This window comes from Entelurus aequoreus, linkage group LG08 (genome assembly GCF_033978785.1).
Source record: "Entelurus aequoreus isolate RoL-2023_Sb linkage group LG08, RoL_Eaeq_v1.1, whole genome shotgun sequence".
NCBI lineage: Eukaryota > Metazoa > Chordata > Actinopteri > Syngnathiformes > Syngnathidae > Entelurus > Entelurus aequoreus.
Window position 1 is genome coordinate 28,012,932 of NC_084738.1, and position 13,677 is coordinate 28,026,608.

Sequence of the window (13,677 nt, forward strand, 5' to 3'; positions counted from 1 at the left end):
GAAGGTTAAAAAGATAATTAGTTTAATATATATTAATGTATCTCAATCATAATGAATACATTTTATTTTTTGTTTTATTTTATGTTTTTGTTGATTCTATGTAACATGTTTATGTGTGCTATGGCTATGAGATTTTTTTCTTTGGCCTCAGTCTGGACTCCCGCCCAGGCTGAGACTGAATATTTTTTTACTCACCCCCCCAATCATTGGAAAATATGATTGTATGTATTACTGACACAATTGTATTTAATTGTGTAAGTAATTGGGATCTTACACTGACACTTTGTGGCTATTTTTGATATTACATGAGGCCGAATACACTGTACATAAGTTTTTAATACTCTTGTCTTGTAAAAGAAACCTTGATGTCTGAATAAATATTGATTCACCTTTCAAACCCCACAACCATTTACAACATTTCGATGCTCAAATCAATCAAATCAAAGCAATATTCAAGTTTGGGTCAAGTTTACAATTTTATGCAGTAAACATAGTGTAGTACAGTTGCACAACAAACATTGCACATTTAGGTATGTATAGTTTATATTTTCTTCCACTCAATTTCTGGTGTTAAGGTTTAACTTGTTGCATCCCACTAAAGAACAAACCGTTAGACTCAGACCCTACAAATGATACTAAAAAGTAATTTGTAGAGAATTTGTAGACTTTAAAGATTCATCAGAAGACAGGCTTTAAGTATAAAATAAAAGGTTTCTGCATGACCGCAGACCAGGAATAAAGTCACCATAGTAGTTAAAGTGCATAAGGCAAATGGGGAAGTGCTAAAGTGCAAGTGTGCAAAATTGTTGCAAATAATAAGTGTGCTGAAGGAATAAAATACACATCTCTGTTGGCCTAGTAAGGTAAAGTGCTGCATACATAGTATACATAAGTGTATTTGTATGAAATATTGCACAGAAAATGTGCACTTTTAGAATAGAAATAGACAGCCATATAAATCAATTGGAATTAATGGCAAGTACATCTAGTTTTAATATACAGTATATACATGCACTTGTCCTCAACAATGACGTATGACATATAACGCATCAGATACGTTAGCCAAAATAAGCCCATAAGCCAACAAAAATTTGGAAAAAACAAAAGTTTTTGGAGAGCTTAATTGCAAAAGGGAAAAACGCCAGGGCTCCACACTAATTCAGCGTTATGCTGAGTTGTATTTTTCATGCACTTATATTTGCTGTATTTAACTGCCAGACATGGAAAGCCGGTCAATGAAAATAATGAATACATTAAAGCGGTCCCTGGTGCAAAAACAGGTTTGGGACCCTTTTCTTTTTATGTTCTCCCCGCATCATCCATCTTTGCATCCTCCAAGTAATGGCCAGGTTGTTGTGTGATTTGATTCATGAAAATTGCTTTTTTGTAAAACGCAGAAAAAGCATAAAAGCAAACAATAAGTAATTAAAAAATATTAAAAAACATTAATTCCATCATAAATGTATCACACAGACATAAACATGGTAATATAACATGAATCATGTACGTGATATGAATCCGTTTCGTACATTTTAAACCATAAGATTAAGCAGATGGTATTGATGCTCACTCATTAATGTTGAAAAGCGGGCTACCAAAATTCTACATCCTGCTATAGTCTGCGCCTACACAATCTATACTTTCCGCTGATTCTTGTTATTTGCAACCAACACCAGATGACGCCACACACACACAGCAAAACACTACACTTGGACCGCACGGCGTTAGTCTCCGGTCATGACGTCAGGGTACAAATGAGATCACGTGACACAGGCCGGAAGTGCCTTTCCTCCAAATTCAAAACGTTTTTTTTTGCGGATGAAGGTGAGCGCTGCTAATGAATGCACTCAAAATGCAAAGTCAGTAAAGTGCGCAGATTGAAACAACAAACTTCTTGGAATTTCCCCACCCACTAAAATTTGATTGGCTACTTTTTTTTGGTTGTCATAAAACTGGCCAATTGACTGAGACGTGCAGACCAGCCCAGGACACCAACGTTGAATTTGTTGCTACTCCTGATTACAGCTACTTGGAAGCTGGTAATGTACTGTGTTTACATACCGAGTTCAAATATAACCTGAGTATTCTGGACATATTTAAATGTTTTTTGTCCGCTATTAGCCAAATTGAATCTGCCTTCAAGTTTTATACGACAGAGTAAAGCTCACATCAGCTAATGACAAGCTAAGCTAGCATACTTTGCAATGGATGAATACAGCATATAAGCACATGTACATCACTCCAGTAGTTCTCAAGTCGCTACTACTACTACTACTACTACTACACTTAGACAAACTGCAGTCAGAAGCGTATTTTTTCATTTTTTTGGGGCCGTTCTGTAACATGTGACAGACATCAACAATGGCAGCGTGGAACGCATTCTTCCGGAATGAGGATGAAGATGGAGCACAGGAGGAAGGAGAGCAACCAGAAGGTGAGAGTCGAATAGTGTTTTAAAAGTATCATTTCCAGTTGGAGATTAAATTTGACTCCGTGCTTTATTTGTTTTGGCTGAAACCTTCATGGCTGTGTGTCTTTATCAGGAGATTACAAGGTTTTGGGGCGAGACGGCTTAGTTTTCTTGGTGGACGCCTCAAAAGAGATGTTTATCAAAGGGGAAGATGGGGAGCCATCTAATTTTGACATGACGATGCAAGTAAGTGTTGATATTTTGTAGTGTGTTAGTTAACGTGTGCCTCGGCCTGACAACTCTTGGTATTGGGTAGGTCGTGCGCAGTGTGTACACCAGAAAGATCATCAGCAGTCCCCGGGACCTTATGGCGTTGGTGTTCTACAGCACTAAGCAAAGCAAAGACCCGACTAACTCTTTCAAGCATGTCTATGTCTACCACAGCCTCAGTGAACCAGGTAAGACGATAGCATTTACCACAAGTGTTTTTGAGGTGTGGGCAAGCGCGCCATAATGGCAGTAATATCTTACAATATTATAGAGCAACAGATTTAAGTCGCCAATGTTGACGTAAGGCAGACTTCCTTTTTCGTTATGTGAATTTGCAGCATTTTTCTCATGCTGTTGTTTTCTAGGTTTGTGCATGTTTTTGTCATTTGCATTATTTTTATTTTTGATCTTGCGTCATTTGTTTTACAGTGTTTGTGTGTGTTTGGATGTTGCTGCACATTTGCCTTAACATCCAATTTACAGATGCCAAATGGAAGTTGTACGTAGGCCAGGGCCGATAATAAAATGTTCTGGATGATATATGGTCCCACAAATTATTGCAGATAAATAATATTATTGTCAGCATTGTTTAGAGACCAAATAAGCACCAATGTAATCATAATGTACAACAACCAAAACAACCATGAATTGATTAACGTGGACCCCGACTTAAACAAGTTGAAAGACTTATTCGGGTGTTACCATTTAGTGGTCAGTTGTATGAAATATGTACTGTACTGTGCAATTTAATAATAAAAGTTTCAATCAAACGCAAGTAACCCTTTCAAACACAATATTTTTTTATTATTGAGTCTCTTTTAGCAAAAATTGCCCTTCAAAACATATTGATTATCTTGAAGTGCATTTTTCCCCAGTTGGAAAAACTGTGTCAGGTCGTTTCTTTTGTTGTTTTTTAGTTGCTATTACTTTCCAACAATATTCGATTGATTGACCCATCTTTCTCATTAGTTTTGAAGCCAAAATATTCCCACGATGGATGAGCGAGATGGCCTAGAATCTATAACGTGATATATACCGCAGCTTCCTGCGATACCTGATATATATCAAAATGATTTCAAAACAGGTTAAAAAGGCTCCTAATTTGGCTGCTGGCCTATGCAACATATGTAACATATTACATAATTTCCAGTTGTATTATTTTGTCAATTGTATTAATTTATTTGCTGATTACCTGTTTTTTGTTGGTATAACATGGTTCTATCTTTTTTTATTACAATTATAATCAGACAAAAACACAGGATGGTGGTGTGCCAATATTCATTCATTGTTTTAAAAATGTCCTACTATTGGCTTTGATTTAAATAATTTTGTTTTTTCCCTTAAAGCCTTCCTCTGTCCAGGGTATTATTTCCTGAGTTTGTAAACTGTAATAAAAAACGACAACAGATCAGTCTTGTAGTATTGATCATATAGTGATACCATACTTGGTCTTGTTACTGTCAATATTTGTATCTATAGTCCACCTTTTGTTTACATTCACAAGCTCTAGTTTGCAGTTAGCATATTCTCTTACGGTGTGTAGTGTAGCATGTTTACCTAATCCTTGTTCTCTGGGGATGACACTTGTAAGAAAATTACTTAATTTACTGCCATGGAGGTGAGGATTGCTGACTTAGTAGTTGCTTTGCTGCACCGTGGAGGTACATTAGCCACAGGCGAGGATGTTACGTTGCATTGAGGGCGCGGTGTTCGTTCACATGTTGCTGTCAAATTTGAGGGACTCGTGTATTATTACGATATAACGACGGTATTGAAATCTCTATCGCCGCCCAAATTTGTTTCGGTTATATCGTACATTGTCTTTATCACGCAACCCCAATTTCCACATAGGGACATTTAGTTTTGCAATCGTCTTTTTTCCTCCTAATATGTGGTACTTTGCAATACTTCTTACTGGCGGCTAGCGAGGCTCCTTGAATGACTAGGTTTGCGCTACTACCTCCGCCCACCGAGACAATTTCAAAGATTGTGGATGGGTGACAAGATGATTCACTCCAAACATGCTCAGGTGCTGAGAGCTATGCACAGAGTGAGTGAACTCTCTTGCACTCTGATTGGAAACGACAGACGAAGAAAACAAACACACGGACAATCAGACATGGCAATTTATTGATGCCGACAAAGTTATCATGTTCATTTTTATTTAAAGTTTGATTAATTGATTTATCAGCCCAGGCCTAGTTGTACAAAATAAAACTTGAAAAGGTAGCAACGGATGCATATTTTAATGTACGTAGTACAGCAAAACCATGAAGAACTTTCCTTTAATCCAGTCTATTGGACTGCACATCCATGGCCATTTGCACAGGTGCAAAGCGGGTGCAGGAAGTGGATGCACTCCGGGGGGAAAATGGCGCCCGGATAGCAGCAGAGACCATGGGCAGTGGCGAGACATCATTATCTGACGCCCTGTGGTGCTGTGCCAACCTGTACCGAGACTGCAAGCTACGCCTTGGACACAAACGCCTCCTAATCTTTACATGTAGGGATCAACCACACGGAGGCGACAGTGCCAAAGATCGACAGGCTCGCACCCAAGCCAGTGATCTCAAAGAGACTGGTGGGCAAATAGGCCACACTTAATTTGATACCCATTCAAACAAGTCAATGAGATGAACTACATTGAGCAAATGTTTTCTTTTAGGCGTCTTCGTAGATCTAATGCACTTGATGAAACCAGGTGGCTTCGACGTCTCAAACTTCTATTGTGACGTTATAAGTCCACCAGAGGATGAGAGTGAATTAGGGCTCCAGATGGAGCCATGTACAAAACTTGAAGACCTCCAAAAGAGAGTGCGAGCCAAGGAGCGGAAGAAGAGGACAATGGCAAGGTATGTTTTCTTTTTCAACGTCATGCTTTGCGTGTCCTAAAAAGACTGCTTCCCCTCTCATCTTCAGACTCAATCTGTGTTTGGGCGAGGGCATAAATGTAGCAGTGGGAATGTACACCACTGCTGTGACAGTTCGGAAATCGGCCCCCGTTAGGCTGTACAGGGAAAGCAATGAGCCGGTCCGCAGCAAAACGCGCACCTTCCATACTCAAACAGGAAGCCTGCTCCTGCCCAGTGAGATAAAGAAAGCACAGGTAAGAGCTTTTATTTATTTTTATTGAAACACTTTTACAATAAACGATCAAGGTTTTCTGCTGCCGATTCCGATACTGATCATCCATGAGTGACATCGGCTGATACTGATATTTTAAAGGGGAATTGCACTTTTTTAGGAAATGTTCCTATCATTCACAATCCCTACATAAGACAAGAACATGTGGAGCCTGTTCCAGCTGCACTCGGGCGGAAGGCAGGGTACACCGAGAGTGCGCAAGCGTGATCATATCACACCTATCCTCAAATCACTCCACTGGCTCCCTATTGCATCCCGGACCCAATTTAAGATCAACCTGCTCACTCACCAATGCATCTACGGCAACGCCCCCTCCTACCTCAAGGACCTAGTTTCCCCTCAACCCCCTACCCGCAGCCTCCGCTCCTCAAACACTAACCTCCTCAAACCCATCAGGACAAAGCTACGATCAATGGGCCGCCGGGCTTTCTGCTCGACCGCTCCCGGACTTTGGAACGCTCTCCCCGACCATCTTAGAGCACCACAGTCGGTCGACCATTTTAAGAAGGGACTAAAAACCCACCTTTTTAGCACAGCTTTTATCTAATTTCTCTGCCTTCTTGTTTTTAAATGCACTGCTTGCTTATCTGTTTTTTTATCCAGTGCTTTCAGGCTCTTATTTCTACTTTATCTTTGTTTCTGTTTTATCTAGTGTGTGTCATGATTCATTTCTATTTTAATTTTTTTATTATATATTCTTACTTTCTATTTTTATTTTTAATACTTTGTAGCACTTTGAGATTTTAACAAATGTAAAGTGCGTAACAAATGCAATTCATTATTATTATTATTATTACCCTGGACAAGTCACCACCTCATCGCAGGGCCATAATAATATTTATATTTTATAATAATAATAGATAATAAAGCACTTATTTATTGGTGTTGCTTAAAGCTAGGTTGGCCTAGCTATTGGCATGTCTGCTCCTGAATTTATCTTGGTGTGTAACATGTTAGGCCTTGTGATACTAATACTTGATAATGATATTTAAGATACTGAGAAATGCAGTTCATTTGCCTTAATCAGGTGGTTATTAATATTGAGGGGAGCGTCTCCACACTATGTATGGATACACATAATTAGCTGCACGCCACTTTTCAGCCAGAGATCATTTGTGATCGGCAATAAAAGGCATTAATCGGCAATGGCTGATCACATACTTTTTAATGAAAATTGGCTGATACCGATCGGCACATTCCTACTAAAAAGTTTTCGTTCAAGTCAACATAGATGGTCCACTGCTATTTTTGACATAGAATTTGAGAGCCAAAGGGGTGATTTCTATGACAAATTGTCATCATAGTCGCTAAGTAGCTTGAACTGTGAAACAACAACAGCAACATGACCACTGTCTAGTTACACAGCACTAAAACAAATGGCCACAGTCATAAGGAAATGTGCAAGCAATAGCTAATTTCAATTTTGGTTAAGTTGACCTCAGTCAGCCACTCCGAGGGACGCCAACATAAACGGGTTCCATTGTATAAGTGTATTAGATGAATTTTTTTCTTCTTTTTGTTGAAGGTGTATGGCAAAAAGCAGATAGTGATGGAGAAGGATGAGGTGGACTCCATCAAGAAGTTTGATGACCCTGGTTTGTTTCTAATTGGATTCAAACCGATGGAAAGTCTCAAGTTGCACCACCATATTCGCCCCTCTGTCTTTCTCTATCCTGAAGAGGGTGAAGTGAAAGGTAGAATCAGTGTCACTTTGCCTCATTGTTTTGATAGAAAATTTAAAATTGTCTGGAGGCAGAAATATACATATTCATTATGCCGACATCCCAAACACATGGATGTTAGGTTATTTAGACTCTTAGTTGTCATTAATTGGAATGGTTGTCTATTAGAGGTGGGTGATAATGCACATTTTGGTCGGGATACGATAACCAGTGTTTACAATATATGCAAACCCCAAAACCAGTGAAGTTGGCACGTTGTGTAAATCGTAAATAAATTAAAAAAATACACAGATTTTAAAATCCTTTTGTACCTATATTCAATTGAATACACCGCAAAGACAAGATACTTAACGTTTGAACTGGAAAACGTTGTTATTTTTTGCAAGTATTAGCTCATTTGGAATTTGATGCCTGCAACATGTTTAAAAAAAGCTGGCACAAGTGGCAAAAATTACTGAGAAAGTTGAGGAATGCTCATCAAACACTTATTTGGAACATCCCACAGGTGAACAGGCTAATTGGGAACAGGTGGGTGCCATGATTGGGTATAAAAGCAGCTTCCATGAAATGCTCAGTCATTCACAAACAAGGATGGGGCGAGGGTCACCACTTAGTGAACAAATGCATGAGCAAATTGTTGAACAGTTTAAGGACATTTCATTAGGATTTAGGATTAGGTTTTCACCATCTACGGTCCGTAATATCATCAAAAGTTTCAGTTAAAGTGCAAGTTAAAACTCTACTGTGCTAAGCGAATGTCATTTATCAACAACACCCAGAAACACTACCGGCTTTGCTGGGCCCGGGCTCATCTAAGATGGACTGATGTAGAGTAGAAAAGTGTTCTGTGGTCTGACAAGTCCACATTTCAAATTGTTTTTGGAAACCGTAAACGTTGTGTCCTCTGGACCAAAGAGGAAAAGAACCATCCGGATTGTTATAGGCACAAAGTTCAAAAGTCAGCATCTGTGATGGTATGGGGGTGTATTAGTGCCCAAGGCATGGGTAACTTACACATCTGTGAAGGCGCCATTAATGCTGAAAGGTGCATACAGGTTTTGGAGCAACATATGTTGCCATCCAAGCAACGTTATCATAGATGCCCCTGCTTATTTCAGCAAGACCATGCCAAGCTACGTGTTACAACAGCGTGGCTTCGTAGTAAAACAGTGCAGGTCCTAGACTGGCCTGCCTGTAGTCCAGACCTGTCTCCCATTGAAAATGTGTGGCGCATTATGAAGCCTAAAATACCACAACGGAGATCCCGGACTGTTGAACAACTTAAGCTGTACATAAAGCAAGAATAGGAAAGAATTCCACCTGAAAAGCTTAAAAAATTGGTCTCCTCAGTTCCCAAATGTTTACTGAGTGCTGTTAAAAGGAAAGGCCATGTAACAGTGGTAAAAATGCCCCTGTGCCAACTTGTTTGCAATGTGTTTCTGCCATTAAATTCCAAAGTAATGATTATTTGCAAAAAAAATTAAGTTTCTCAGTTCAAATATTAAATATCTTGTCTTTGCAGTCTATTCAATTGAATATAAGTTGAAAAGAATTTGCAAATCATTGTATTCTGTTTTTATATACGAATTACACAACATGCCAACTTCACTGGTTTTGGGTTTTGTAGTATAAATGACAAAAGACTAGTATTTTGATTGAAAACAACCATTACCTTTCACATTCTTACTCTTGGGAATTAGCTGCTCTTTTTGTCAGTTTAAAGTGGAACAAAACATCTGTAGGCTGTGTTCCACTGTTTTTTTATATTGTTGGAGCAATCTTTAAATCAAGAGTGGGTCAGCAGATTAATAATGAATAATGCTGTATCAGTCACCATAGCAGGAAGCTGTTTTTGTACTTCCTGTGTGTATTGTTTGTGAAGATTACTTTTACGTTGAGTACACTAAAGGACCACCACATTAGGTGCATTTTTAACAAGACCTAAAACAGGCACATTCAGCCTGTACTAATGTGAAGTATAGAATGATGAGTACATACCGTAATAAATACCTTGCTTTCCTTACCAGGCAGCTCCTGTCTGTTCTCCGCGCTAATGACCAAGTGCATCGAGAGGAATGTATTTACTTTGTGCCGATGCATTTCCCGCCGAAACTACCCGCCGCGATTTGTTGCCTTGGTGGCCCAGAAAGAGGAGGTAGACGATGGGAAGGTACAGATCACGCCACCAGGTATTCTACTGCCAGTTTGCAGTGCAATATTAGTATTGAAAAGTAAAAAAAATAAACAATGCTGTTACAATCTACTTTTACCTTCCTCTACTGCCGTCAGGTTTTAATGTCATCTTCCTGCCGTATGCTGATGACGTGCGAAGTCTGGATCCCCCACAATTGCCGTGTGCTTCGCCGGTGCAGGTGGACAAGATGAAGGAAATTGTCTCCAAGCTGCGCTTCAAATACAGGTAGTGGTTCTGTAAAATAGGTACATCTGACAAAAAAAAATATAGTGCAAAAGTTTTAGTTCATTTCAGGAGTTAAATTCAGAATAAGACCAGTTCAAGGCTCAGGAAGCTTTTGCAGTTCAATTGCTGATGAGAGCGCAAACCAGTAATTTATGATAATGAATTTTTTTGACCATTTTTCCCATTCTATGAGATACCAACATTGGGTTTTTTATTAACTGTAAGCTATAATCATTAAAATTATTAAGAAATTTAAAAAATACACTTTTGAGTAAAGTGGTACCTCAACTTAAGAGTGCTTTGAGATAAGAGCTGTCTCACGGCTAATTGTTGTGCTTTAGGTTGCAAGCAAACATTTGCACTACAAGCATCTCCGCCATTAGTTGGCGTACTAAATGTCACAGTGAACCCTGTAGCAGCCGCCTCTAGCATTAGCTTATGGCTAGAGATGGACATATATTTGTTTTCGAACCAAGAGAAGGAAGAACGTGAGTGTGAAGGACAGTGCTGAGAAGAAGTGGGTGATATATATGGAATTAAAAAAAATTATAATCAAAAACATGACAGAGCATATGGCCAACTCGGCGAAACAATTTGAGCATATCACTGCTGGTCTCCACCATACTGAAGTATAATGAGTCTAACGCCAGCCCAAAAATTTTAAATAATATTTTAACAGCGGACATTTTCTCATGAAAATATGGAGCTGTTTATAATGTTTTGGTCACATTTGTGCAATATCAGAGTGAAAAATCGATTATTAATTTCAATGCACTACAAACATACTGTGTTACAAGCATATTTAATAATTTTGGTGCAGCTCTTTTATTGGTTCTCATTCCAATGTGAAGGTGTACCTAATGCTTTTTTCTTTAAGGGCTGAAGCTTTTGAGAATCCAGTTATCCAGCAGCACTACAGGAACTTGGAGGCCTTGGCTCTGGATATGATGGCTCCAGATGACATGGAGGACCTCATCAGTAAGACACAAAATCATCATCTGTTAATTTCATTTCTAGGGATGCTTCCCTAGCGATTGCAATTTTCAGATTTCAGTGAAAAGTATGCGTTCGGCCAATGCCGTTTAATGCCTTTCAATGCCGATCACAAAAGCTGGTTCCAGCTAAATTAAAAATCCTCCTTCTGCGGCAAACAAATTACATTTCCCATAAATACAGTTATCACTGGAGGACTGCGGGATGAGGCTAAACATGTTACACACCAAGTAAGAACAAGCAGGAATAGACAAAAGGAGATGCTAATTGCTAAGACAGCAACTAAGATAGCTTGAAACAACACAAAAATTAAGTGCTTAGTAAACTTTAAAAAGTGTAGATGGAACCACAAAAAGTAAACAGTTATTACCAGGTAATTAACAAGTAGATTAATAGCAGTCTGGAGCAGGAGTTCTTTACCATATTGACCTCGAACCCTAACTTTTCCACTACACAGTGGTTGGGACCCAATCTAATATTGACACTGAATTAGTAATCTTAGTCCTAATTTTAATCACATTTAGTAATTCTATCTAACCCGCTTACAGTTTACAACCTTGTCAAATGATTTAAAACCATGTGTTGATCAAAAAGATTATTATTTATTTAACGCGCTTCGGTCAGGCTAATTAGAAAAAATGCTGCGTAACAAAGAACTCATAATTAACTGACAAAAAATGTATTTACATAAAAGGATGTTGTGCTAAAAAAATAATAAATATGTTTCTAAAATAAATTATCAACAAATGCAAATGAAAATACAGCTACACCAATTTAGTCTTTGTTTTTGCAGTTTTTTAAAGACTTAAGCTCAAAACCTCCTCTGTTTGTTTGATATTTTCAACACTGCCACGACTGGTGAAAAAGTGTATTACAACTCAGTACCGCTGCGGGCCATAAGGACCACAACTGAGAGACAGATATTTTTGGCGGCCCTCTGGGGTGCACTCGTGACCCAACAATAGGGCTCCCAGCCCTATGGTAAGAAACACTGGAATAAAAAGAAAATAATTTTAACGGTGTTCTGTTGTTGTGGAGGTCGTGTCCTGCGTACACCTAAGGGGAGGGTGGATCAATGTATACCATGTATCGGTGATATCAATACCAAAGGGTAGTATATGATCAATACTAGAGGGATTTGATAGATATTTTAATTTTTACAAAATCATTTGTCATTTTTTTTCATGTATACAACTCAAGTTATTACATAAACAAAATAAATCACTGGTCCCTATTCATAGGAGGACCTCAAGGATTTAAATGAGTAGTAGATGGTAGATATTACTTTAGTTTATTTATTGTGAACTATTTACTTTTTTTTGCTCATACAATTGTACGTCATGAAAGACAATAAGGAAACTGTTTAAATATTGTGTTGATAATGTTAAACAGTCAATAGCACTCACAATAAATACATTGAAAAATGTACAGTTAATACATGTGATTGGTATCAATATCAGTATCGGCCTATCTCACTCATTAATGATTGGAATCGGCAGCCTAAAACCCATATCAGAACATCCATTTCTATTGTGATCCATATTTCTATATGCTGTTTCAGTGCCAAAGGTGGACCAGATTGACCGTCGTCTGGGTCCCCTTGTCCAGGATTTTAAAGATCTCGTCTACCCTGCAGACTACAACCCGGACAGCAAACCAGCTGCCAAACGCAAAACAGGTGAGTGAGTCATCCCAAAAGATAGTTAAGTAGGTGTAGGACAGTACATTGACGTAATTAATGTTTACTCACATGACTTGAAGCGGATACTGGCGGTACAACACAGAAGAAACCTAAAGTGGAGGTAACGGAAGATGAGCTCAGGGTCTCCATTCAGAAAGGCACCCTGGGGAAGATGACGGTGGCTGTGCTCAAAGAAGCCTGTAAGCAGTTTGGCATTCGCACCACTGGCACTAAAAAACAAGAGCTAATAGATGCTCTGACTGCCCAACTGGACTCATGAGTGCCTCAGTGTGCTCCCTTCACGCCCTTAATCTGGACATGAAGGTGGTTTGGAACATAGAATGTAGATGTTCTTTGTAAATGACTATAATAGCCTTTCACTGTTGATTGGATGACAAAGAAAGCTTTACTATTGCTTGCAAAGATGTAAAAATAATTCACTTCACACCAGGGGTGTCCAAACATTTTGCCACTCAGGCTGCATGAAGAAAAATGTGAGGATGCAGGGACCATGTTGATTTGTTTCACCTTTTGTTAATTAAACATGCTATTACCTAATTCTAATGGATAATGCTTTAGCAGATTATTTGTGCTACCTGTCATACATACAAAAAAAGCTACAAATTTACAGTCTTTGGCAAATAAACAACTAAATGGTCCTTTTTTGCCACACATAACCAAATAAATTATTATTCCTTACGGCTTTGATAACTTGCATGTAATAATACTTTTAAAAAATAATAATAATCACGTGTGTCATCTTTTTTTGTTTTTGTTTTTTTGGTTGTAAAACAGTGCATTTCAAAAATTCATACAAAACCACAATTAAATTTTTTTTTTTTTTTACATATAATATGCGCCCTTAAACCTACTTTGTGATGTTCTGAATTAAGACCATATTTCATTTGATCTTTAAAATAGGCTAGAAAATGATCTGCGGGCCGCACTTTGGACACCCCTGCTTTATGTGTTTAACCCAGCGCTTATGTCAGGCACAATACTGAAAAATATTACTAACAACTTTTTTTGCAAGAATAAAACTTTGTATAACACTCGATTGTGTTTGTTTTATTTCTGT

General features: G+C 38.4%; 1 protein-coding gene across 1 annotated transcript; it reads left to right on the top strand.

The window, feature by feature from the left end:
* The first annotated feature begins 1,800 nt into the window (after positions 1-1,800).
* On the top strand, positions 1,801-13,609 carry xrcc6 (X-ray repair complementing defective repair in Chinese hamster cells 6). The gene is made up of 13 exons (XM_062056157.1): positions 1,801-2,039; positions 2,353-2,434; positions 2,544-2,656; positions 2,727-2,868; positions 5,010-5,261; positions 5,346-5,532; positions 5,600-5,786; positions 7,350-7,518; positions 9,534-9,695; positions 9,796-9,925; positions 10,803-10,903; positions 12,480-12,596; positions 12,680-13,609. The coding sequence occupies exons 2-13, from the start codon at positions 2,362-2,364 to the stop codon at positions 12,877-12,879; spliced, it is 1,833 nt and encodes a 610-aa protein (XP_061912141.1). The 5' UTR covers positions 1,801-2,039; positions 2,353-2,361; the 3' UTR covers positions 12,880-13,609.
* Positions 13,610-13,677: the final 68 nt, after the last annotated feature.

Bases quoted from the DNA above. Each gene is read 5' to 3' on its own strand.
- xrcc6 (XM_062056157.1), top strand. From the start codon at position 2,362: ATGGCAGCGTGGAACGCATTCTTCCGGAATGAGGATGAAGATGGAGCA. The intron at 2,435-2,543 runs GTGAGAGTCGAA...TGTCTTTATCAG, and splicing joins GGAAGGAGAGCAACCAGAAG to GAGATTACAAGGTTTTGGGG. The intron at 7,519-9,533 runs GTAGAATCAGTG...TTTCCTTACCAG, and splicing joins TGAAGAGGGTGAAGTGAAAG to GCAGCTCCTGTCTGTTCTCC.